Source organism: Pseudopipra pipra, chromosome 3 (assembly GCF_036250125.1).
Source record: "Pseudopipra pipra isolate bDixPip1 chromosome 3, bDixPip1.hap1, whole genome shotgun sequence".
In the NCBI taxonomy this organism is placed as follows: Eukaryota; Metazoa; Chordata; class Aves; order Passeriformes; family Pipridae; genus Pseudopipra; species Pseudopipra pipra.
Window position 1 is genome coordinate 37,025,513 of NC_087551.1, and position 26,965 is coordinate 37,052,477.

A 26,965-nucleotide genomic window follows, 5' to 3' on the forward strand; every position below is an offset into this window, starting at 1 on the left:
ATAGCACACCATTTACTTTCCTTTACGAAATACCTCTACTCCCTTGAGAATAACTTTTTATTAGAAATGTTATTATCTCCTAAAGTTTTTAAGGTTCTTTTGGAATGATCTCAACTGTCTGAAAGTTAACACAGTAACCTAATAACCCCAGCTGTAAAAACACCACCCTCTTAACTCATTACTACACACAGCGTTACAGACTTTCATTATACAAGGTCTACACTATTTAGAAAAAGCTGCATTATAGAATCTTTGTTATTTCATCAAAGTCACTCTGTTGAGTTCTAAGATCAGTCAGGTCTTAATCAGATTTTTTGGTCCAGCTTTCTGCCCTTTGGCCACAAGACACAGTTTACTGAACACTTGGGCTCCCTGTCTTCTGAGGGATTTCCCTTTGCAACAAAGGCACTGAAATAATCAATTGCTCTTTGAGAACTTATACACCCATCCCTCAAACTGAGTAAGGCTGTAAAATGATTCTTCTGGTGTCCAGCATGGGTGGTGACAACCTGTTGCCATGTGTCAGCCTGGGCCCAGATAATGTCAAGCATTACAGGCAGTTTAAGAATGCTGCTTTTTGAAACCATCAAATAACGCCCAAGGCATGCCACCTGAAATTTCAGAATCCAGATGACAGGAACAATATCAGTGCAAAGAAGAATCTCAAGCTGTACAACTATATAAGAAAAATAGGCAAATAATCAGATTTTATCACTTTGAGAGTAACGGTGATCTGTTTGTCCTACAGTAAATTTCTAACAGTGATGATGTGAGAAATGCTGCACAGCTCAGAGGAGTTAAAATTGCATATCACTGAGAAATAAAGAGGTTCTTTGAGAAATATAATGGAACTTAGGTTATATCACCATGCACTGGGGTTATGTTTGCAACACCTGACTGATTTCTACTGAAAGGCAACCCTAGATGTATGAAATCAAACCTATCTTGGCATTGTTTGAAAAAAAAAAGTCCTTGTTTTCAAGAATGTAAAGGGAAACAGATCACCAGAAGTTCAGGTGCTGAAATTATTTAACAAACATAATGGATCCAGCGTAAAGGGATCCAGTTAAAGATTAAATGCAAATAAGTTGTATGAACAGAATACGTCTCCAATCATTAGATATGATGAGCTCTAATAGTAGTCTTACACACAGTTAAACAGCCTTGATAATCGTCATTTTAGCTGTTCTACCTGCAAGTGTCAAGCAGCGTTACCACCCTGCCCACTTCATCAACAGGTGAAGTAAAATAGAAATTATTCTTCGAATTTCTATCTTCTGGAACAAATGAAACATATCTTCCACAGAAAGAACTGATGCTATTTCAAGACGGAAATACAAAATACTTGCTAAGAATCGAATAGTTATTGAAAAATATAAATAGCATCACAACAGGTCATGTGTGGGCACTGTGCCCAGAACACAACTTTTTGCGTCAAATGGGGTCACACCCACAAACTACCTAGAGGCTTTCGTCAGAATTTGGACACTTCCTCTGACTAGTCAGTGATTATCTGAAAGCCGGTAAAGCCCAGGTGTCACAGCTGAGAGACTGAAGTGTTCTTTGCCAGGGTATATACCTCGCTTCATGGACAAGGCGACTGGTACAAAAACAGTCAATGACGTGGGAAATAATCACTCCCATTATAATTAGTTCGTGCCCTCATCTTTACCACGACTACAATCCGATGCCTCAACGGCGGCCAAAGCCCTCACAGGGAGCAAAACCCCACCTGAAGCAGCAGCGGCCCCATCCCAGCCAAGTTACGATGGGACCAGCACGTGTCACAGCACTCACAGCCACGGCCATCGGGCTGCGGGGAGGACCAGGAGCAACTTCATTGCCGCCGCCGGGGGCCGCCGCGCCGCCTCACCCTGCCCGGCCGCTCGGGAGGCGGCGGGACGGCGGCGCGCCAGCCGCGCACGCCAGGGCAGGGGCGGCCGGGCGCGGATGGAGCGGCTCGCCTTCACCCCGCGCCAGGGTCGCTCACCTCGGAGGCGCCTCTGGTACCGCTCCAGGGACTCCTCCAGGGCGCGCTCCCCGCGGGGCGCCCGCATCAGGACGCCGCCGCTCCCAGGAGAGCCGCCGGCGCTGCCCCCCACACTGCGGAGCCCCAATAGTTCCACTCGTCCTGCCTTCCCGGGGAGGGCTCCCAGAGGAACCACCTGCGCAACCCCTGCGGCTCCCGAGCGCCGGCCGTTCACGCCAGCCGCCCCGCGCCGCAGCCCAACCTGGCAACGCGGAGAGCCCGCCACGCCTCCGGGCGGCGGGAATGCCGCCTCCAGGACTACACGTCCCGGCATGCACCGCGCCGCGAGGGGCGGGACCGGGGCGGGACCCCGCCGGCCTCCCCCCGCCCACCCCCGGGAGCGGTGGGAGGGTGGTCGCCGCATCCTCTCTCCCCTTTGTTGTGGATCGCGGCCGCGCTCACGCCTGCGCACAGCGCAAGTCCGCCCGCCCGCGCCCTCGGGCCCGCGGCGGGCGCAGCGCCGGTCCCATCGCGGCCTGGGCAGATCGGGCGGGAAGCGGCGTTTACCTCCGGCCATCGCCCGCTCGGGGGGCGCCCGGGGCGCGGGCAGCGCTATTGTCTGCGGCCGCGCAAGCGCAGCGTGGCCCTGCCGCCGCTCGTCCGGCGGCGCATGCGCAGTGCGGGCAGCGCAGCAGTGCCCGTTACCCGCCGCTATGTGCAGGGAATAACGCCGGGGCCGTTGCCAGAGGGACACCGAGCGCTCCGCCCCCGCATCCCGCGGGATGCCGGCTCGCTGAGCACCCGCTAGCGACGGCCCCTCCCCGGCGCGGCGAAGCCTCCTCGGAGGGGTGAGTGAGGATGCTGCTGCTGCCGCCGACGCCGCCCCGGGGTGCGGGTCGGGCGGGAGCCGTGGTGGGGAGCGGGGCCGCGATCGCGCTGTTGGTCCGCCCGGTGCCCATTGTGCCAGGCGGCCCCGCCCGCCGGGACCGGGAGGGCTGCGGCCGGCGGAGGGGGACCCGGCACGGTGTGGGCACAGCCAGCTCCCCCTCCCCCGTCCCTGCCGGGCCCGGAGGTTGCTCCGCGCCCCCGCCTTCCCGTCTCCTTGGGGCCGGGGGCGGGGGATGTCGCCGCTGCCACGGGGCATCGCCTCAGGCGGGATGCGGGCGGTGCCCCCAGATCCCACTGCCCGCGTGTCCCTGCACCTTTCCGCCTGCCGGGCGCCTCCGGCACACCCACCAGGGCCTGGGGCTGCGCTCCTGCCTCCCCTCCCGGGGGCGGATTTCCGTGATTCCAGCGGAGACCTTTCCAGAGGTTTAATTTTTTTTTTCGGTTGCCCCCTTTCACTGACCGCCCCGGGGCTGGAGGCGGCATGTTTCTCCAGATTTAAAAATCAGTGACACTCTTCGTTTGAGATGCGGCGTTTCCCCCCGTCTCCTTTGAAATAATGTCTTCTGGGAAAGGATGATGGAGAAAATCTGCGGGTTTTGCCTTTTTTCCTATTGCGTATTTTCACCCCACGAGGCGGGTCCCCTGCGCTCGAAAACACCTTCCCGAAGGCGTGAGCTTTTCGCTCCCGGGGCGCTTTCCCGGGGAAGACATGGAATCGCGGGTTTTTGTCCCCGGTGCCGAGGGGCAGCGCGGGGCCCACTTTGTATGGCGGCCGCGGGGCCGAACGGGTTACTGCGCTAACAAAAACCCGATGGCGATTCTCGGCAGAGAGCGCGGCGCAGCGGAGGAAGCGGGAGGGGCGGAGCGGAGCGTAGCGGAGGGCGCTTCCCGGGCCGCCCCCCCGGTGCTCCCGCAGCTGCCGGGCAGCAGTGCCCGTGCGAGCCGGGAGCGGGAGCGGGGCTGGCCTGCCCTCGTTGGTATTTTGAGGGCCTTGTTAAGATGAGCCAACAATTAGCCCATCAGTGCTTGATGGAAAAAAATGGGATGTAGATGCTTATGCTGATGAGTTGCAGATACATAAGGATCGCGTTCTTGTGACAGGAGATTAGGTAGCATCCACTGATCTGCACTTGGAGGAAATTATTTTCTTCCCTGTAAAAGCAAAGGTGCTCATAAAATATTTAAGTACTTTGAAAGAATAAAGCCTGTTCTGTTGCTGCGATGATCATCTTTTTTGCTTTGAAATGTCATTCAAAGCATTGTGACAGTGTTCATGGCCTTGGGCTTGTGTCTATAATGTGATGTGTGGGATGGGACAGTTTTTGTAAACTGAACTAAGACATGATTAAATATGCTGTGATTTCCTATGATTAATTTCCTCTGGGAATTACTTTATGTCCAGATGCTGAGAAGTCTGTCTTACTGAACTCTGCTAATATGAAAACTCCTCAACTTTAAATTTTATTTAATGGGGGAGAAAATTTAAACATGAACACCACAAAGAAGCTCCCTTTACTCTTGGATTATCATTTTCTTAAATTCTTTGTCACCTTCATGTAAATGTTTTGTTGTTGTTGGCTTTTTTTCCCCTTCCTTGTCTGAAGGAGATCAAGAAGGCTAGCTGAATAGAGAGAATAATGCAGCTGGGGATACACAGGATTTTGTCCAAATCTCATTTGTAATAGATCAGATAAAAATGTTTTCCTTAATTCTTCCAAAGATAAACATTCTGACATATCATTTGTTACCAAACTTATTTCATCGTGGTAGTACATTTGTTTGGTTTTTTTGACTGTGTGGTAGGTTTTCCCCATATCTATTCTTTTGAAAAGAACAAGGGGTTCTTCCTATATTGTGCTTCATTGGCTGTAATGGACTCGATAGGCAAAATTTTTTAAAAATTCCAGTGATAATATACCAATCAGAAAAGATCCAGCTTGTGAAAGTGAACTGTCAAAGGCTATGTTCAGTTGTAGGTGGGAGCTTGGAAGCTTCCTCAAATGACTGGAATGAAACCCAAGGCATGAGTAGTTGCAGACATGGATTTTGCAATACCGTTTCCACTTTTTGCAAATGCAAGGAAAAGGTATTTAATGTATATCGGTACCATCAGATCTCCTCGAGTCTCCTAAAAGGACGGTTTCCGTGTTAGCACTGCTTTTCTTAGCTTTGTGGGCAGAGTGGAACTGAGATAGAACATATTGTTTTTACTTTAGCTAGAAAGTAAGGAAAAACTGTGAAATTCTGGTTTTCCTGTAGAAAATTCTGAACAAGGGAGTCAGGCATGGAATCCATGAAAATAGGAGAATTTCTACAAGTAAATTCTGCTATCTGCTCTAGCACGTGCAAGGCTGTAAAAGGACACAATGGCATACACTTCCCTCTCTTTGAAGAACATGCTACATAACATCAAAAAAATTGATTCTGTTTGCAGTTTGAGAAAAGGAAGTTGTTTGTTACTGAGGGACGGAGGTTCAAATCTGCTAGCTTGGAGCTGCATTAGATATGTGTATCTCTTCGAAGGTACACATCTTCACTGCACTAATTGATCCTGTGGGGGTCTTTCATTGTCTGTTGGGTTTCTAGTGCTCTTACGGAATGCCTGCATGTCTTCCGTTCTATTATTGATCCTTCTGTATCTACACATTTTCAGTGGACTGGTCCACAGAGAGCAGCTTCCCTCAGTGCACGACGCTAATGTTTCCCTGGATCGGAGTCCATCTAGGGCATTGAATGGGACAGGTGTCATGGGGAAAAATAGTATGTGATCAAGTGACTTAAACTGTAACATAATGCATGTAAATTAGAGTAGGAAGAGAGTAAAAACTACTCGTTTAAACTACTTCATGTCTGTCTGTTGTACAGTTATATGTGCAAAAAAATATTGAAATAAATTGCAAATGCTTGGTTCTCTCCTGTAGTTTAGTTTCTCTGACTCTACCACCAAAAAGCTGGGGTGCTGTTTTTATTTTACAGGTGCATTTTTTTGTAGAATGATCTTTTTAATTAAAATTGTGTTTGACCTTCAAAAGTCCTCATATATTTTAAATTAATATATGTGATTTTCTATCATATATTATGTAAAAACCTACTTGTCCTAGGAGTTTCAAATAAAAGCCACAAATATGTGTGCTGTACTCTGCTGCACCACTGAAGTTGAAGTGTGTCGTGCAGGCTCTTAGATGTGGGTAAGAAGTAAGTCAGAGAGTAGGTGGATATTAAAGAGACTGAGTAGCAGTTCTTGTATCTTAATGCCTCTGCATGGAGTGTTCCCAGTTACTCACTCTTCCCTGGTTTCGGTACAGCATGGCTGTACTGCTCTATTGCAGTGACTCTGGTAGTTTTCTAAGTACCTGAGAAGTTAATTCACTCCACTAACCGAGCAGAACACTATTTCTTTTCTTTTTGTTTTGCTTTTTTTAGTTTTTCTTCTCTTCCTCCCTTGAATTAGCAAATTGAATTATCTTATTGTGTGGTCAGATGAGTGCCAGAGCAAATACACAGAATGGGGACAGCAGCGTCAAGCCAGGAGGAGAAGAATACTCATTTTTCCAGTAGCAAAGATACATGTGGTCTACTTTGCTGTCCTACGTGGTTGTCCTCTGTGCCACTGTAGGCTACTGCAATCAGAGAGGAGGTGGGTTATGCATAAATCCAAGAAAACAAAATTAATAAGATACTGGGTTTGTTCTTGTTGTTAGTCTTTATTTGCGGTCCTTGATATGTAAAATGCCCACAACCACAGACTAAACATTCAGAACATATCACTGGATGAAAAAAATATTTCTCTGTAAAGTAAGTGTTAAAAGAGGGGCTAGAAGTGGTTCTGTTAAGCTTTGTGGCCTTTGTACTAGGATGAGCAGGATTTTTGTGCCAGACTAATATTGGTGTCTTCTCCTTTACAGAATTTAAGGATGTAAATTTTCAAATATTTTCATAGTTTTCGTCTTTGTTACTTACTAGTTTTGATGCGTGTGGTTTTTGTGAATTGCAGAAAACTGCTATTAGGTATGTGTTTAGAGAAATTGTTTTTATTAATTCAAAACAGAGATTGAACCACAATCTCTCTTTTAATCCCTTGAATAGAATATATTCTCAGTAAAACATGATAAATTTTTCCCATATGAGTTCAATATATCTGTCAACTTTGTTTCTCCTCTGAGAAATTGTTAGTGAAAAAATAGACTTTTCCTTTGCTAGGTGCTTTGTAGAGCTTCAGCATCCTCCACTGGTGGGCCTATAGGCTGATTCAGATCCATCAATGGCAGCCCTCTTATTGCCTAGCTTCTTTGGTTGGTTCTGCTGCATTTCTTTCAGCAGTTGGTGGTTTTTTTCTTTGCTTGTTTCTGTTCTTGTGAACTAAAATGTTTTGTATTCTGATCTAGTCCATGAAACTTAAGAGGGTATTGTTCGTGACAAATAGCTGAATCTTCTGAAGTCTGTGTGGTGGTTTTTCCAGATGTCATCTTATCTCATTCTGTACTTCATTCCAAATGAAATTCTGGTTCTGCTGGTTTTGTTTCTTTCCAGGATGAACTGCAATTATTGAGCTTTTCAGAGACATAATAACAGAAGTGATGCCACTCCCTGGCATTTCCAAGATGTTTCTTTGTGCGCAGAGTATTTAGTTAGTCTTCAGCTGTGGTATATGAAAAACTTGTAATCAATCCATTAGCAAATCATTATGGTCTGAAAGTAGTAATACACTCAGTGCATTAAATCAGATGTACTTGTAACTTTTCTCTCAAAATTACATGCGCAAATAATTTTGTTGATGGTCTTTCTGTTGAATTGCAAATATTTGGCCATTTAAATATGCATTCTGTTCTGTGTTCAAAATCAAAGCCTTTTCAGTTATGTCTTGTTTGTCCTCTCGTAGTGGATTGCATTTCAAAATTAGGAAGAAAGCGACAGGAAGCTGAAATGTCATGATATCTTCTCTGTTTTCTCATGAACTTACCTTTTTCCTGCTTACATTAATCTTACCTTCTCTTCTCTGCTCCCTTGGACTTAAGATGACTGTTTAGTCCTATGGAGCTGTACCATCACAGGAATCTCGAAGTCAGGAATTATTCTACTTCATTTTATAATTTTAATTTACGAAAGAGAATGGGTAATATTGTACTTTTACTTCCTTTTTTTTCTTTGAATTTTCATAAGAATGGCCACATAGACGGACCTTTTTTCGGACTCATACCCAGTATCTTTTCTCCGAGAATAGATATAACCTGGTGTCAAGGGAGAGTTAAGGTGCTTGCAACTTTTGGGTTGGGTATAGTTTCTATTAAGGATTGTTCCTTCCACTTAATCTTCATTTCTTCAGCTGTGTCTTGAAAAGACAGTTCACTAAAAATGGCCTCATTTTTTATTCATGTTCAGCAATATATCAGCTTAGTTTAATAAGTAAAATCTTGATTTTTCTACATATTTTTGTTATTACAAAAATGCTGCCCCAGTTTTGTGAGATTAATGATGATTATACTTTCGCTCGTTCATCTCCCCATTCTTTTTATTGTACTTGGCTTCCAAAGGGGATAGTCATGTAAAGTGAGGGTGAAACCCTTCCTTTAGGAATGACTTTTTGAGGTGATTCACAAGTCAAAAACACATTTTGAATTTTAGCTTTAAGCTGCCTGTGAAACTGGCCATTACAAATATTTTTTTAAATTTTAAGCAGAAGTTATTCAGGAAGCTTTGGAGGAACCACTGGGAACTTGTTGTTTAGCTTTTGGATTAGCAGAGAGTTTTGAAGAATGATGGCAACTGGTTGACATAAGAATTATGGAACCACTGCTTTTTTTTTCATGTTACAGAAGATACTGCCCTCTGTGGTCATTTTTTTGTTTTGTTTACTATCACAGTTCCTATTGGCAGACATAATAAAAGGTGTTTTTCAAAAGCTGTTTTTCTTCTAAATGCTGCTCAGTCATCATGCTCTCATAGTTGTTTAAACATCATACCAATTATTTTATTAGGCCATACTGATGATAATTGGGTAGAGCCTTTATTTCTATGAAGTCTATACTAACTTGAATCTTTAGCAACCTTAGTGAGATTAATTAGTTCTAAGTATGCCGTAGTTCATGCCTGTTTGTTAGTGAATGTTTTTATTTTTGTCTGTTACCATTTTGATCACAAATTCAGTAGCATATTTTTAATTAATCGAATCCTAATTAATCTGCTACTAAATACACCTTGTTATCTCTTGACAGGACAAGAGGGAATGGAATTGAAACTGAAAGAGAGTAGGTTTAGATTAGATATTAGGAAAAAATTCTTTACTGTGAGGGTGGTGAGCCCAGAGAAGTTGTAGCTGCCCCAACCCTGGCAGTGTTCAAGGCCAGGCTGGAGGGAATCTGAGCAACCTGGTCTGGTGAAAGATGTCACTGCCCGTGGTGGGAGTTTGAAACTAAATGATTTTTAAAGTCCTTTCCAACCCAAACCATTCTATGATTATTTTCAGACCAGCTGCAGTCCTAATATATTGCAAGGAATCCTATGTGTAACTTTTTCTTGCTCAGTGCTCTTTTGAGAGTTGCAGTTGCATGACCAATATCGATCCTACAGATACATTTTATGTAGCGTATCCGAAAGAGGCATAAACTCATCAAGATCTGTAATGTCAGTTGAAGAATGGAAGCATATGGACATTTTTCATCCGTTGAAAACAGATTCCTGATATAGGGAATTGTCTCCACTTCTTTTGTGGGGAGCTGCAGAGAGGCTTCTGATGAACATGCTTTTTTTTTTAACATTTTTTTCTTCTTTTGTAAACAGTACTGTGTGGCTTTGTTCTCTTCAGTTTTCATCCTAGTTGGAGAACAGTAAGAAAGATAATGTTGCTGGCACAATGCTGGAATTAGTGAAAAGGAGTAGTTGGATATAGTCAGTAGGAGTATTGCAAAAAAGAGTAAATATTTAAAAGAAAACTCTTCCCCAAACAAAACTAAAAAAAAGAACACCAAGAGTGAGCAATGGAAAACTACATTTACACAAAAACATATCAGGCTGAACTTAAGCTTGGACATAGAATGAGTCAATCACTTGAAAGTCCAGAGATATCACAAAATTTTTTTTTTCTAAGTTTGGCAGTAACAATATTTGAAAAAAGGTAGCCATTGCAGAAAACATTGCTGTTTTCATTAATCATGCTTTGCCAATTTGTGCTGAATCTTTGTACTGTTTGTTTCATTGTCTCTTTTTCTCATTCAGAATTTTATTTTTGACTTCCTTAAGTATGGGTAAATTTCTGGCTGCCCCAGGTCTCAGTGCAGTCAGTGGATCTTCAGATATTACAGGTGACTTGTGTGTATGACAGGATCTGTTTATTCATAACAATGCAAGGCCCAATATAATTCCATATATAATTATATTCTTTAGCTTGCTCTAGGAAGTTTATTGCTTATCGTTAACCATTACTGTCTTTTTTATTTCCTAACATAAATATTTCTTTCTCCAGTGTTTAAGACTTCTAAATCACAGATAATTAGCTTGCATACTGCATGTGTATTTTTTTCACCATTCCTTAAACAAACACATCCCCTTGCTTTTCTCCATTTTTGTGGCCTGATTGCATTTTCTTTAGCATACTTTCTGGCACCTTCAGCTGTCAAAGTTAAACGTGTTAGGTGTTGTGTTGTTGAAACTGCAAATAGCAACAGTCAACTTCCCCTTAGAGCAGACTGATACTCCAGAATTTGGTTTGTGTTGAACTCCTGGAGGATTGTCATTGCATGTAGATTGTTTCAGAGTGCTGCCTGGTTACTTGCTTTGAGGAGGTCAGCATTTGTAGCAGAACTAAGAACTAAATTATCCAGCAATCACCTTTCAAACCTGCACATAGTTGAAATGTTTAAAAGATTTTTTTTTTTCATCATGCTTTGAGTTCTAGTTTGTTAAGAAGTGAGGAGGTTTTTTTTGCTGTAGTTTCTGTTGTTGCTTTTATGGTCTCAAATTTTACTTACCTCATTTATGTACCCCCCACAACAGCCATTTTCAGTTGGTTTCATTAATATTACTGGGTATTTACTTAAATGTCTGACAAGATGAATTCTTTTTGTTGTTATCTGGGCAGCTTAGAGCGTATAGTAAAGTCTTTTGTATGGTGTCAGTAAAAAAAAAGTTGACCCATTAAGACATGAGAATGAACCAGGAAGTCCTGAGTCATTCCTTGTCCAGTTGAGGCAAATAGAAACCTTTAATTTAGTAAAAAAACAAAATAAAACCTCCCAAAATAAACCATAATGTTATTTTTTAGTACAATTAATAAAATCAGTTCAAACAGCACTATGGGAGGAGACTAGTTTTAGAAGATTAAGATCCTTGAGTTCCTGGATTTTGTGAGTCTTTCCTTTGGTGCAGTTTCACTCCAAAACCAAGAAAAGCATTATGCTTTGCTATTTTTGTCTATTGTGGTTTTTGAGGGACGATGCCATTGACCAAAAAAAGTTATTCAGTAATGTCCGTGTATTGTTTTATTTGTATAGTTATTTCCATAGGAATTCTTCCTTTCTTTTTATTTAAGATACTTGTTTACATTTGGGGTCACTAATCTAAATCAGATATAGAAGACAGACTGCATTAATGCATCATGAAGGGAGAGGCTAAAGATTAGATCATTGGATTGGGGTGTGTTATAAAACACAGTCAAGGCAAGTGAAAAATAGAATAAAAATACACACTGTAATGGATAAATATGAAAAACTACTTTATATTTGAATAGTAATTGTGGTGAAGCACTGAAACAGGTTACCCAGAGAAGTTGTGGATGCCCTATCCCTGGAAGTGTCCAAGACCAGGCTGGATGTGGCCCTGAGCAATGTGGAAGGTGTCCCTGTCCATGGCAGCAGGATTGGAACTAGATTGTCATTAAGGTCCCCTCCAACCCAAACCATTCTGTGATTCTATATTAGTCCTTACAGTTACTGTAGACTTGTCTAAATATAAGAAGCCCTGTAAGACTTAGATGGATTTGGTGTAATTGCTGTGTGTTCTTGTAGGAGCCTAAGCAGACCGGCTGCTGGCCTGGTCCTGCCCTGTTCTTCCCTTTTCTCCCACCCTTAACTGCACAGCCCGACTCCTTTTATTTTGGTGCTAGATAGCTGTGTAGCTTCTGGGCACCATTCATTTGTTTATGGGAGTGGAGAAGAGTACAAGAGTTATTCTGTCACTAGTTGAACACTGAAATAGCCCCGCTCAGCTGCACAGCCACGTGCGTCCTGCAGCCAAGGCAAAGGGAGGAGTCATGACTTTGTGGTGGGGGCAGTGCAAAAGGTTTGGGATCCTGACAGCAGAGAAACTGGCTTTGGCTGATGTGGAAATGCAGCTTCTTCACTTAAGCATTTATATGATGTGGCTTAAAACTGCTCATTTGCCTGTCAGTTAAGTCTTCAACACTACGGTTGAGACTAAATCAATAGAGTGAAGTTCTGGACATGCAAGCAACTTATGACAGGGTAGTCTGTGTATAAGTGTTGTACGTATTAACTTTGCAAAGTAACTCCTGCTGTGTGGCACATGCAGGGAACACAAGGTACTTCACACAAAGTAGGCTATTTGAGATTTGCTGCAATGCAAGTGTGTATGCAGGAGCTGCTAATAACGAAGACGTGCCACACTATGAATTTCACATCCCATACCGCTCCTATATTTAGACTTTTAATTTAATTTAGCTGCCAACTTCCTCATTTCAGCTAGTAAGACTTGGTCAGAGACTGCTTCACTATCATAAATTCTGGATACACTAGAATTTTATCAACTTTTCTGATATTAAAAGCTGTGGAGAATTTGAAAATAAAATGTGGTTTTTGTCGCTCTCAGCAAACTTGCAAAAACATCTGAAAAGCACTTTGAAGTTGAGGATAAAATTTGAATAAAACCCAGTCTTTGGAGCTCTGTTGTTCATAGAGCTTTTGTAACTACTCAGAATTAAAATACAAATAATAAAGGATAATTGTTTTGTCATGATTATTCAGTATTCTGTCATTTTTCATCTGCCTTTCTTTCTGCAAAAAAAATTGTAGATTGGTAGTTTCTGGTACGTTCTAGAGCAGCTGTTTCTAACTGTAGAACTCCATTTTTGTGACAGTATTGGCAGATGTGGTTGGACCATTATTGATACATCTCTTTAATCCATTATGGTGCTTGTGTGTTTATACTCTCAATGCCACAACAATGCACTGTTAAAAATGTTCATGTGCCTAGATGGGATGGTGCTCAACCTGTCCCCTCATCTTGGGGACCAAGTACAGGGAATATGTTTGTATTTTCTCTCTCCTTCCTCTAGCTTGTAATAGTACATGGCTTGTACATCCGAGGCTAAGGGGAAAAAACCACTTCTGAATTTCCCCAGCATTGGGAAAGCGCTTTGCTTTTGATTCAAAGTAAAGCAATTCTATTAATATAAAATGGAGAGAAAAACATATGCAGGAGAACAAATAATGTCTAGTTTCTTATGGATGTATCCTGTTTCCCAAACTGTACCAAACCTCAACGTGCACATGTACTCACTCTTGTGCGCTTGCTTGGGAACCAGCAATATTCTGTGGGAAAAATAACCTGGGTGGCAAATGTCCTGCTAGACCAGAGAGAACACAAAGGAAATGTGAGAACAGGTCGGCCAGTAGGCTGTAAGCATCACTTCCTTGGGGAACTAAAAGTGGTTTCAGTAAGAGCTTTAATTGCTAACTGCGAGGTAGAAGGAGAATACAGTTAAAAAACCCCGATGCACAGGAACTTCCACCTTAACATCAAGAAGAATGTTTTTACTGTGCAGGTGACCACTCACTAGAACAGATTGCCCAGAGAGGTTGTGGAGTCTCCTTCACTGGAGATATTCAAGAACTGTCTGGACACAATCCTGTGCCGTGTGGTCTAGGATGACCCTGCTTGAGCAGGGAAGTTGGACCAGATGACCACTGTGGTCCCTTCCAACCTTAGCCATTCTGAGATTCTGTGAAACACAGAGTAATTTAAAGAACTCAGGATGTGCATTGTTCCAGCCTTTGAAAAGGGAACTCGTAATGATCTGTCTTAATCAACTTCTTATGCTTTTGTTCATATTTAGTTCCATCTCAAAATGATTTAAAATATTTTTGGTAAACCAGAAGGTTATTTCTCTATTGCAGCAGCATGGTCAGTGTTGCTTAAATATACCTTTTGCTTTTTATTGAGTGAGCTTAATTAAGTTTCCAGTGACATCTTTTTGTTGGAGACATAAAGTGAGTAACTTGGATTTTGGGGCTATCTCAAACCATGACACTTGTGTAGTAACTGTGGGTAGTTCTTAAAATAATCAAAATCCAAGCCCCCCAACTTGTTCACTGAAGTGCAGGCAAAAAGGGATGACCTGATCCCCTTTTGTGGATGGGGTTACAATACCACTTCCTCATGTTTGGTTCAGTGCCTAGAGAATTGCATGTAGAGTTTGGAGCTCTTCCCATTTAGCCTCCCCTTTCACATCTCTTCCTTTTATTTTTTTTTTAAGACAACAAAATTATTGAACTTACAAAGGAAAATATATATGGATTTCCTCCCACAGAACAACATGAATTCGAGATATTTGTCTATTGAAAGACACTCTTGCATTCGTTTAATAGCCTTTAAAAATATCTATCATATGATACTAATAAAAGCATTTTGTGGTGGTCTCCAAGTATTCTGAAGTTAACCAGATTTTTATTGTATCATTCTGCAAAACTTACACTGAAGTACAAAATTAAGTTTGTATCCCCAGTCATTCTTAAACCAACTTATAAAGGTCCACGTGAAAATAGTCTACTTAGCAGTGAGAGCTTCTCATTGTGATTTAGTTGAGGGGTTGTAATCTACAAGTCCTTGCATAAATATGTCAAGCTGCATATTCACTCTATGTGTTAATTCTGAAAGTTTATACTGACAATTCACAAGCTGTTTGGTCACATTTAGTAAAGAAGAGATAGTAGACGAAAGAGAATTAAGACTTACCGTGCTAGTAGCTATATTACCATTCGTTGGCTGCATACAAGAAAGGAGTGAGTAGGCAGCACAAGCAGATGTGGAACAGCTTCTCTGCGGGAAAGCCATTTGCCAGATACTAATTACAGGCTGGTTTAAAATCTTGGCAATAAGTAGTATTAATCATTAAAACCAAGGGTATTCATGTCATTTATGCAAATGCTTTATCCTGCTTTCTGTCTTGCCAAATTCTTAATACTTTCTTTTGGCAGGTGTTTTTGTGTGATCATACATTGAGAAGGTGTTTCTGTTACATTTGTTACCTTTCAGTTTCATTTCATGGGAAGGAAAGAGATGGGAGGACACAGACATTAAAGTTCCGTATTCCAAACTGCAAGACTAGATTTCTTTTGAACGACTTGGGCTCTTATTAAAGAACCAAACAAATAATTAAAATGTAAGGCATTTTAAGCCTCGTTCCTCTCTATTTTTATGTGAATCTCAAGGAAGAGGAATAGATCTTAAAAATCAAGTCCTATGTTTTTGTCTGAGTTTGAAAAATGCTGAATAAAAAATCTGATCTCTTTATATCACAGCTACTGTACAAGTTTTTGAAGAATTTTGGTTTTAAGCTTGTCCTGATATTAAATACTTTTAGAATATCCATGTAGATCAACATAATTATGACACAGCTTCAATGAGCTTTTATATTATTTTTACGCTTTGTGCATGCACTTCAGACAGTGAAGATTGCCTAGAGCAATCATCTCTTACAACTTTAAGGCAAAATTTTGAGCCTTTGGTTGCTTTGTAAAATAAGTACATCCAACTTTTTTTTCTTTTTCTTTTTTTTTTCTTTTCTTTTTTTACTGGAGTGCTTTTGTTACTGATCTTGGAACAAACAACTTAGTGTGTTTCCAAGAAAAATACATCTGCGGACTTGGCTGTTGAGGGTAATTGTAAAAAGCTCCAAAGCATTCCATAAGGGAGAGGATAGAATGTATCAAACATTTTGTGTGGAGCCTGCATTGGCATGATAAATATGTTTTGCATGTTACAGTGGAGATGTAGCAAAGAGTAATTACTGACTACCTTTTTGAATTTGTATATCTGTAGTACTATGAATGGATGTGGAGATCAGTAACATTGATATCAAGAACTGTCCTTTATCACTTCCACTTTCATGTTCTGTGTACTTATGTATTCTGTCAGGAAGTAAAATTGCATTGAAAGTGGAAAGATAGATGTTAAAATTACTTCAGTAGATGCTTTTCTTTGCTCATCTTCATACCCACAAAATAAATAATTCCTTGTATTAAGGAAGAAAAAATTTGCATTGCCTTGAATGTAATTTAATCTTGAGTCATGGACTAAACCCCATATATTTCACAATTTTGCAGAAAGTGAAATCACCACCCTTGGGAGGTTAGGAGGTCCAGTTGTATTTGCAAAGTGCTTTTTGTCTTTTCAGTAGTGCTCAGGGCTGTGGTCAGCACTTGGCCAATGCAAATAAAACCTCCTCATCACGCACAGCCTACAAAATCACTTGGAATGTGCCACGATGGAGGCAGTGAGAATAGGAAGTGTAAGAGCAGGATAACTCCTTCTTTTAAGGTTGCATTCTGCCTGAATGCAATGCCTGATTTGCATTTATTTATTTATTTATTTCCCTGTTTGCTTATCTTGGCAGTAGTATAGTCTGATATGGAGTGGGGGTGGAAGGAAGTATTTCTGTAGCTTTCATTACAGGAAGCTTTTTCCCAAAGACAGTTTGGTTATGGTTTCTTTGGCCTGCTTGCCATGATCATTTCTAAAGGCTACTTATCAGATGTGCTGTTTTATTAGCATACTTGATATGTTAATCTCTTGATAGATGACCTCCTTTGGTCATGGTCAAATAGGCAAACTTCAAAATAGTTTCTTTTACGCAATTCCTTAGTCTGAATGAAAGTGATGGACAAAATTGAATACTTGATTGTTTGTACATAAATTAAGCTACTCTTATAAGCAGTCATTAGCCTTTATTTTAGCTGTTTATTGAAAGCAGCTTTTGAAAAGTACTGCCGTTCAGTGTAGTAAGGCTGCAGGAAACAACATTCATGATAAATGATTTTTTGACTATGGTTGTAAAGATTAGGAATGCAAAAGCTGTCTGCTTCTTTAATAAATGCAAAATATCCTTACTGTCTGTAACCAAAGGATAAAATAGGAACATTTTTTAAAGTCTTAATGGCTTTATCCTAGTGGCCAATAACAGAGTATGCTTTTACTGTTTAAACAGGATAACTTAAAACTAAAAAGGCTTACGATTGCTATGTAGGACTATATTAAAGTACAGTACCAGTCTCGTGCAAAGTTTTCTAATCAGTCTTAAGAATTTGCTTGTTTAACAGTATTCTCTGTAAAGATAACGCAGTATGTTATTTTTTGTCAAGTTGGCAAAGGCTTTGTTTCAATCTGCTGTTCTTAATACAATGTGATCTCCTAGCTTCTGCTAGGAATTGTGGTGTTTGGTTTCTTTTCCTCCTTGATAGCTTTTAGATTGGTTGGGGTTTCTGTTTTAGTGGTTTTGGTTTGGTGGGGTTTTTTTGGATAGTGGCTTAGCTGCTTCACCTGCCAGCTTCCTCAGGACTTGCTGATATCTTTCTTCAGATCCAATGGACTTGTGCACCTTCAGGTTCTTTAGATCTGAACCTGATCTTCTCGTACAGTAGGTGGTTCTTCATTCTCCCAGTCCCTGTCATTGTCTTCTGTGACTTGGGCAGTGTTGCTGGAGCACTTGTTGGTGACGAATGAGGCAAATAAGTTGTTGAGTGCCTCAGCCATCTCCATATCCCAGGTAACCTTTTTTTCCATCTGGAGAGGGCCTAAGTTTTCTCTAGTTTTTCTTTTATCTCAGCATAGCTATAGAAACTTTTTTTGTTGTCCTTGACATCCCTGCCCAGATTATTCTATCAGGGTGTTAGTTTTCCTAACCTGATCGCTGGCTGCTCATACAGTATTCCTGCCAGGCTACTTGTCCTCACTTCAACCCTCTGTAGGCTTCCTTTTTGCATTTGAATTTTTCCAGAAACTTCTTTTTCATCCTCGGGCCTCCTGGCATTTTTGCCTGACTTCCTCTTCGTTGGGATGCATCACTTCAGAGCTTGGAGGAGGTGATCCTTGAATACTAATGAGCTTTCTTAGGCCTGTCTTCTCTTTGGGGCTGTAGCCTATGGTAATCTAAGGAATAGATCCCTGAAGAGGCCACAGTCTGCTCTCCTGAAGTCTAGGACAGTGAGTTTGCTGTCCACCCTTCTTGCTGCCCTAAGGATCTCAAACTCCTCCATGGAGTCCCTGAAGCCAAGACTGTCCTTGAGCTTTACATTTCCCACCAGCTCCTCCTTGTTGGTGAGAACAAAATCCACCGTACGACCTCTTCTTCTTGGCTTCTCTGTCAATTGGAGATGGAAGTTACCATCAGTGCATTCTAGGAACCTCTTGGATTGCTTATGCCCTGCTGTGTTATCCCTCGAACAGATACCGGGGTGAGGACCAGGACTTCTGAATGTGAGGACGCTCCTGTCTGTCTGTAGAAGCCCCATCTCCACAGTCTTCCTGGTCTACCTGTAGCCGATCCCCACTAAAATGTCACCTAACCCTGCCCTCCGTTTAATCCTGACCCATAAGCTCTTAGTCAGCTCCTCATCCATCCCCAGGTGGAGCTCTGTTCTGGTCATTGAGACTCCTTGTCTGCCTTGCCTGTTGTTCCTGAAGAGCCTATATTCTTCCATTCCAACACTCCAGTCAGAGAAGCCATCTCACCACGTCTCTGTGATGCCTTCCTGGAAACTGTAGTTCAAAGGCTTCTTCACCTTCTTGGCAAACCTATGCCCAAAGATGTTCTTCTCTTTTTCTGACAGATGGACCCCAGCAGACCAGGTTTCTCAAAGGGAGTCCCATGGTCTTAAGCAGCCAAACCTCTGGCTGTGGCACCAGTTATTGATTTTCCAGATTCAGCTGGCCCTTTCAAACCCTTCCCTTTAACTGGGAAGATTGATGTAAAAACTGCCTGTGCTTGAGTGCCTTACCACTGCTCCCAGGGCCTGGTGATCCTTCTTGGTACTCCTCAGGCTGTTCCTGGCTGTATCACTGATGCCCACATGAAATAACAGCAGTAGATAATAGTCAGTGGACCGTATCTTTTTGCATACTGTGGCACTCAAATGATTGATAGCCATCAAGTAAGCCTTATTTTTTGTACCTTTCTTTGCATTATTTGTATGTCAATATTTATATAATAGCAAAGGACAAGATCTCAGGCTTTTTTTTTTTTTAGTCATTATTACATCAGAGTAGGATAAGGTTTCTTAAGTCATTGTCCCTAAAAATCAGAACCCCAAAGCAACTTTCAGTGCAGCTGCACTGTTGGCAGAAAAAGGAGTCTTATTTCAGTGGCTGTTCTGACAGCTATTCCTGTGTGTCACAGCAATAAAATAGACATGGATCTAATTCTGACCTGGACCAGAGGGAGAGGATGCTTGTGCAGCTCCAGAGCTGCAGCACCATTACAGGACAGATTTGCTGCCTGACAGAGGGCAACTGCCTCCTGAGCTGCTCTGTTGTCCTTATTCCATCAGACGTATGGGGTGACCTGTAGGGCAAGAAGAGTATCTGGGTCCCTTCTGTAGAGATTTTAATTTCCTTGAATGCAGGAGGAAAATCTCTCTCTATCCTTAGTAGCGTTCACAGCTAGAAGGATTTTATTTTAATTACATTATTATTATTTATTTAATTACAATTTTATTGTAATTAAAATATAAGGAATAAATGATTCTTCCCTCAAATGATGCTGAGGAGTCTGCTGTGATAATCTGATCCTAGGGCCAGATGGACAGACTGTACCCTCCAGTTGCACCACTGTAAAGCAGAAGGTGTGGCTGTATGTCTTTCCTGCCTTTTTTCAGTTTGGGTTTTTGAGGGTTTTTTTTCCCCTCACACTTTTTCTCCTAGCCACAGACTGCCTGAGAAATACACTGCTGTTGCTTTATTGATTTGGTACAACTCTGCAACTCTTGTTGTTTTAGTTAGTCTTTTATGGTAGTCAGTATATATATATATAATGGCCAGTCTTCGCAAGCGAAGATTTGGGAAGGGTCATAAACCCTTCGAGCCTGCGCAGTGGATTTTTTAGGTGAGACACAGCGTGCGCTGAACTGAGCCCACCCTTTAATCCTGAGGTTCATCTGCCGGGGCCGAGCAAAGCTTGGACAGTGGCAGTGAGGTAGAGTGCAGGACTCGCACCGCTGCGACCCGGGTTCAATTCCCGGCCCCCCGGGCAGCTGGAGCTCGTCAGCCTTGTAGTCAGTATAGGTAATGTGCTTATCTACCTATGTAGGATGTGTACCAAAAGAAGAAGCAAGGGGCATGACTTAGCTTGATCTCCTGATGCTTTATAAAGGCAATTTTTTACTCTGTTTTTTGTTTCTCATCTGTTGAATAATATCTATTTTTTTCTTCTTCTCAAGCTTGAAATAACTTTTAAAAAAATCCTATTATAATACTGGATTTAGCAGACTTGCAAGTGAGCAGTTTTCCCTCTCTGTAAACAAAAGGTGATTTTTCAGACTAAGATTCGAGGAAATTTACATATTCTTATTTTGTCTTTTTTCCTCCTCCATCTCTAGGTACAACAACAACAACAAAAAGACTAAAAGCATGGAGTGGCAAAGAAGGTAGAAGAGAAGGGTTTTGCAGAGTTAAGTGCAAGAGTAGTTTATAAGAAGGTTTCTTTGCCCTCAGTGGTTCCCTTTTTCTGTAGACTTTAGTCATGGCTACATCTTTCAGTGTACACTGAAAATGACACTTTAAACGCTGTATAAGGCTTCAGTATGATTTTCTTATCTGTTTTTCAAGAAATTGTGGGCAAATTTGGATATTTCAACTAAGGTGGAACAGGTCAAATACTTCAGGAGCAGAATGAATACCTAAGGCTGTCATTCAGTTGCCCTGTCAGCTAAACTGTAGTAAGTTTAGAAGAGAAGCCAACAGACTAAGGGCAACTGAGATTTTTGTGAGATGTTTTGGTTTAGTGATAAGGACAGTCATCCTGATTGTACTCTTCTTCCCTATTTGAGCAAGGAAGTTAAATTGAATTTTCTTTCACTTGGGTTACCTGTTTTCTTCCACTTTACCTATTTGCATGCTGGCCATTCAGTTCTACTCTGTTGTGTCAGTGTAGCTCTCAAATAGTTGCATAAAATTTTAATGAAGTGTATAACTAATATCAGTATTTCTTTATATCAGTGTAAATGGAAACAGCTCCTTGTTCAGGCCTGTATATAGCATTTGAATGTTTCTAGAGGGATGTGATCAAGTGAATTTTCCAGTCAGTGAAATATTTGAAAATAACAATTCTGGCTTGTTGTACAATTGCTGAAAATCTAGAATCATATTTGTCATTTTTCCTAAGTACGTGAGATCATCTTCTCATATTGATGAAGAGTTTTAATGGTTTTAAGCATAATTTACCTTACTTATGCTTCCTTTAACTTTTTTTTTTTTAAACAACCTTTTAAAGGAATATGTTGATTTACCTTTGTGGATGTTGTTATGACACTAACCATGTTGTGACATTAACCAAGCCTCAAAGAGAAAAGCATTGTCCCTTGACAACTTGATACAACTCCACTCAACCAAAACATTACTTCAGGTAGTGTCTTTTCACTGTGCTATACTTTTATAGCTGTATCCCATGTCGCTTGGCAAGCAATGGCCAACACTGTAGTTTTTCTTGTTTCGGCTTGTGAAGTACATTGTGAGTGTGTACAAAAGGTCTATAAATTCTTCCAGAAATATTTTTATTGATCATTAACCTAAACAATTTAAATTTAGATGGGTGTTTTTTTATGTAAGGGTTTTGGGGAGCAACATTGCACACTACTGTGGCATGAAGTATGGCTTATGTAGATTGAATTCCAGCTCCCAATGAAAGGTTTTTCAGCCCTGCACATTTTTTTGGGAGGGGGTGGGGGTGGTTTTTTACCCTGCACAAGATATTCTCTTTATTAATGAATTCACTTGGTGTACTAGCCATAGGAATTGGTGAGAATTCTCCACTGTTGTCTTTGGAGCCCCCTGTCTCCCTTTCTGGGCTGAAAGCAATGTGATCAGTGAAAGGATCAGAGAATTGTGAAAGCACCAAGGATAGTTTAATGACTAAACATTTAGAAGCTATCCTAGATCATGACTTATTTTCTTGTATTTATAGTCATATGATGGCAGAGGAGCCATCTACCCTTACATTGGAAAAGCTATTTTAATTTTCTAGCCACTCTACATGTGTCTTTAACCTTACTTGCAAAAGAATTAGGTGTTCAGAGTTGTACCAGAAATAAATAAGACCATTTGAACACCAGTAGTGTTGTGTAAAACTAGGTACTTTAAGATGAAATGCTGATGGTTTTGGAACTTAAATATTCAAGACTAGGATACTTTAGTGATAAATGTGCTCTCTACAGTTCCCTATTTATATAAAACCCTCTGTACAGCTACTTGTGGAGATTTTACCGTAAATGTTAATGAATTTCTCATGTGGTGGTGATGAGCATGGCAGATGAAGTCAGTAGGAAGTTAATAATTCACAAAAGGTTTTTAGTGATGTTCAGTAAATAAGACACAGGCTAATCAATTGATGAAGAGAGGAAAAAAAACCCACACTGATTAACTGACTGTTAAGGTCTTTGTTTTAACCTGAGTACGATAGAGTCCTGATTAAAATATGTGGTGATGTAGTTAAAGGTTATTTTCTAATGCATGTAAGTAGGTTAGTTATGATTGCACATGGAACACTTTGTGATACTACCCCACTTCAGAGTGTTTTCTAGAGTAGACAATATTGTGCTGTGTTCCACTTAGAATTTCCTAAGTTGAAATCAATTATATTTATAAATTGCTTTTTAATATCAATTATATGGATACAGTAATCTTCTCAGGGTTGAAGTTACTTTCAGATTGGTCTTTTCTTCCTTTGGCAAAGATTTCTCTATTTCAGTCAAAATTAGAACTGCTGGCATGGGTATATTTTATTACATTCAATAATCAGTAAAGTAGTCATGGTAGGCACTTTTCCAGGGGGTGGTGTTTGCTGACAGCATTTCTTTGATTACCTGTTTCAACTTCAGGTCTCCTCCAGTCATTACTGGCTCCATTAATGCTGTCGATTCTGATTTCTCCCTTGGCATGGCTTACATCTGACATTTACCTTTCTTGATTCCTCATTCCAGAGTCTGCCTAACTCCGGCTTAAGTGTCTTGTCAGATGTGGTGCTGTTTTCTTCTTCTGGGTCTTCTATTCTCATGTTTGTGTTCAACAGCAGATGAATTGGGAGTGGTGGGGAAAGATGCCCTATTTTTGGGTCTAACTGGCACTATAACTTTAAAAACAGCATGCTGCAAAATTTTGTTCATCTATACCTCTATGTAGGCAGATATATTGAGAGAATTTACATCTGTCCTTGTTGAACTGATACACACATGGAAAGCTTTCCAAAGCCTGTTGCTTGTCTGCATTTCGATAGATTTGTGCAAGAGCAATACTACAAGGTGCACATTGATACTAAGGCCTCCTGCCACATTTCAATTATCAATTTACATACATGAGGTACTGCTAATATTTTTTAAAGGTAGCAACATAGAATATTTTACTTTAACCTTGTTCTAGAAATGTTTGAGTCATTTCTTCAGAAATTTCCCCAAATATACTAGGCAATTGTGTGAGAAGATAAACTAAATTTTAGCAAATATTGTAGCGGCTGGAAACAGGAACTTACAAGGGCAAATAATGGGAAACATAGGACTTCCAGCTTTGTCAGCTTGATGCAGGGCTTTTTTAATGTTATTAATATTTGTTGTACAGTAATAGGATAATTGTGTACCATTAAAATAAGACTATTTTCAGCCTTTATTTGGAGGACTGCAGTGCTTAAAAGTTGGAATTTCAGACATATATTACATTTAATTTAAATTTTAAACATAGGTTTTTGTTTCTCTCTAGGCCTGGATCCTCAGTATTTGGTAATAGTTTAGTTGGAAATATTTTCAGTTACAGGCAAATAAAAAAACATAAACTGTAGATTACTCAAATGTGAGATTATTAAGGACTTGTATTTACAATAACATGACTGTATCAAAACTATAATCTTGACAGTGTTTCTCTGAACATTTGAAATTGGTTACACCCATCTTTTGGCCACATAATGCAGGGCCTCAGTTCTTAGGCGTGAATTATATTTACAGGGATGATGCAGCCAATTTTCCTCTTGCTGCATCATCTGCTTCAAATGACTTATTACCCACATTCTTACATGCTGGTTACTGCCTTTTGAAATCCTTAGTCCTTCACTATAAAATGCTGTTTTTTCTACAGAAAAGGAAATACTTTGCAGCTGCAATAGATGTCTCAGCAAATAAGTTTCAGGTATCTAGAATGGAGTATTGCTTTGAATGATTGAGTCTTGATGAAATATTTTTTAGTTTGCTTAAAGATTACCAGACAATACTGACATTTTGGGAAAGACTAGTAAAACAAAATGCTTCAATAAAACATTTAAAATTCCCTTTTTCCAGGGTAGAAATATTTTCGGTAAATACTCCCTCTGAAAACTGTAGTCTGTACTGGAGTAAGACAAGGCCATCTGGGACAGTATCCGCAGTATCCCGTTATGTGTAAACAAAGGGGAGGTAAGGAAGAGAGGTTATTTAGTGGGATGATAGTGAAACCTCACTAGAGCATATTCCCAGCCTCTCAAAATACACAGCACATGCTCTTCCTGAGCTATTAGTGGGGTCAGTGCATTTACCAGGCATAATAATAAACACTCAGGGAAGAAAAAAATTGCTTTTTGAACCCTGTGTAACCTTTTAGTATCCGTAACATTTCACTGGAAGAATTATCATGACATAAATTAGTACTGTGGAAAGAACCACTTCTTCTGATGGTTTTGCATCTGTCATATAGTAATTTCATTTTGTATCTCCTAAACAGTGAAGCATCTTTCATTTTTGTATTGTTCAGATTACTACAGCTGGAGTACTTAACACAGTAGTGTATTCAAAATACTGTAAGCTTCCATTAAGTTTTTGGGGTGCAATGTACTTCTCTGTATACTATCTATATAACTCATAAGTGTGCACTTTCATATCCAATTTTTAATGCACTTTTTTTGTTCTGATATTAAGCAACTGTTGCTACTGTATCCTGTTCTCAGCCAGTTTTGCTATGCAGATTTCAGCATAGCTTTGATCAAAGGCATTGGTTTATTCTAAAGTATACTTTAAAATAAAATATGTATCTGGGTTGATGGTTCATCGCAGTTGAGACAGCACTGTTTGAAAAGAACAACATTATTAAGTTTGATAGAAATGGTGATGGGCTTTTAACTACAAATGTGCTGCCAAGCTGTGTGGCAATGATTGCTCTGTATAATACATTTTTTAAAATTATTTCGGATAGCTTAATTTACCCTGTTTGTTGTCAGGCTTTATCATTTGTGGGAAGTTTGGGTTTGGGGTTTTTTTCCCTAGCTCTAGTTATTGACCTACTTGTCTGTTTTATAAATAAAAATATTTTTTCTCCTTTATAGACAGTCTACCTGTGTAAACTAAAACATAGTCTCTGACTAAGAAATTTTTCTAGTTTTCTAATTTATTTATATCTTCTTAGAGGTTTTCTTATGAAATTCCAATTAGAGCAGGAAGGCTAAATGGTGCAAATGTTGTTACGATAAACAGATGGGAGATTTTAAAAGGTAGTCAAATATAAACACAGTGAGGAGCTTTGATATTGAACAGCATGCTTGCTGTCAAACATCCGTTTAATTTATTTGTTAAAAGCTGGAACCTAGGCTGGCCATTTTTGATACTTCCTTTTCCTTTCTTAAAGGAAATGGAAAAATGTCATTTGATTGACCCAGTTTATCTTCTTGTTTTAAAGTAGATAAAATTAAAAATACAAATATTAATTCCTTCAAAGGTGCCGAATACACTTTTAATTATTAAAACACTTATTTGATAACTAGATCTCTTTAAATTTTATTTCAGCAAGTTCTTATTGTAGATGTAATTTTTAATCTTTATAGTTTCAAGGAATAAAGTATTTTAGAGATGCTATATCACTTCCTTAGTTGAGTTGGATAACAATAAGTAGACATAAGTTTCACTTGAAGAATGTATTGTGATACAGTTGTGGAAAGATAAACCTATCATAGGTATCATTATAGAAGGGAACACTGTTGCAATGCATATTTACTTTTTTATTAAGTAACTCTTTAGCACATTAAATCATTCTAAATTCTTCTATGTGAATTGCAATATTTTTTTTTTAATTCTTTTGACAGCTCTACTGTTACATTTTAGCACCTGCCATGGTGTGCTTTTGACTCACTGTTTTGTAAATATCTGCTTTGTCATTTCACATGCAGTTTTGACTTAACTCAGTCCTTTTTATAAGTTTTAGTAACTTGTGGTGTCTCTTCTTGATTGTAGTTTGTCTAACACAACAGTGTCATCTTAGTCACTGCTTCCATGTTAGTCTCGATTTTGGGGACCTCGCTGAATTCTTGTTATTATACAGATTATGCTCAAGTCCACTACAGGCTTATGTCTACTTACGGTACATTTGCTAACCTTGCATAAATTCACTACATGACATGTAAATAAAAAGAGAAGAGAAATGCCAGCTCTTTGGTACTGCAAGAAATCTAGGCTGGTTGCTTTTGATTTTCTTTAGCCTCTCTTTTAATGAGTACAGAGTGGTTATGAATGAATGAAATAATTGCTTTGATTTGCATTTCCTTTAAGAGACATTTGGAATACTTCTTAAAAGTTTTTCCAACTATCAGCCATTGAAATACTCTGAAGAGAGCTTTTAATCATATTTTTGTCCAGTTTCAAGTAGGTCATACTGTGTGAAGAAGTTTTCCATGAAAGATTTTATCTGGTTTTCAATTTTTGTTTTGTTATGTATTTTATTTTATGTGTAAGTATATAGTGTGTTGAGTTTTTTATTGGAAAATTAAGGTGAAGTTTTATAGGAGTGCTTTTTTCACATTTGTCACTTCGAGATAACTTCTGATTTCTTCATTTTCCTCTGCTTTGTTTGCAATACTAGATGTGCACTGTTAAATTTCCAAGATGT

The 26,965-nt window shown here is 40.1% G+C and overlaps 2 protein-coding genes across 19 annotated transcripts in view; one reads left to right on the plus strand and one right to left on the minus strand.

The window, feature by feature from the left end:
* Positions 1-2,630, minus strand: part of SDCCAG8 (SHH signaling and ciliogenesis regulator SDCCAG8) — a 106,120-nt gene extending 103,490 nt beyond the window's left edge. For 7 of the 8 annotated variants that reach the window (XR_010429081.1, XM_064648677.1, XM_064648673.1 and 4 more), the window contains exon 1: positions 1,991-2,408. Coding sequence is in view for 7 of the 8 variants with exons in the window: in XM_064648677.1 (XP_064504747.1) it covers positions 1,991-2,393 (403 nt within the window). In the remaining variant the exon portion in view is untranslated. Of the gene's footprint in view, positions 1-1,990; positions 2,409-2,536 lie in introns of those variants that run through there. The other variant, XM_064648680.1, reaches the window with a different exon arrangement.
* A 47-nt stretch (positions 2,631-2,677) lies between these two features.
* Positions 2,678-26,965, plus strand: part of CEP170 (centrosomal protein 170) — a 100,746-nt gene continuing 76,458 nt past the window's right edge. For all 11 annotated transcript variants that reach the window (XM_064648661.1, XM_064648662.1, XM_064648666.1 and 8 more), the window contains exon 1: positions 2,678-2,817. The gene's annotated coding sequence lies outside the window, so the exon portion shown is untranslated. The remainder of the gene's footprint in view (positions 2,818-26,965) is intronic.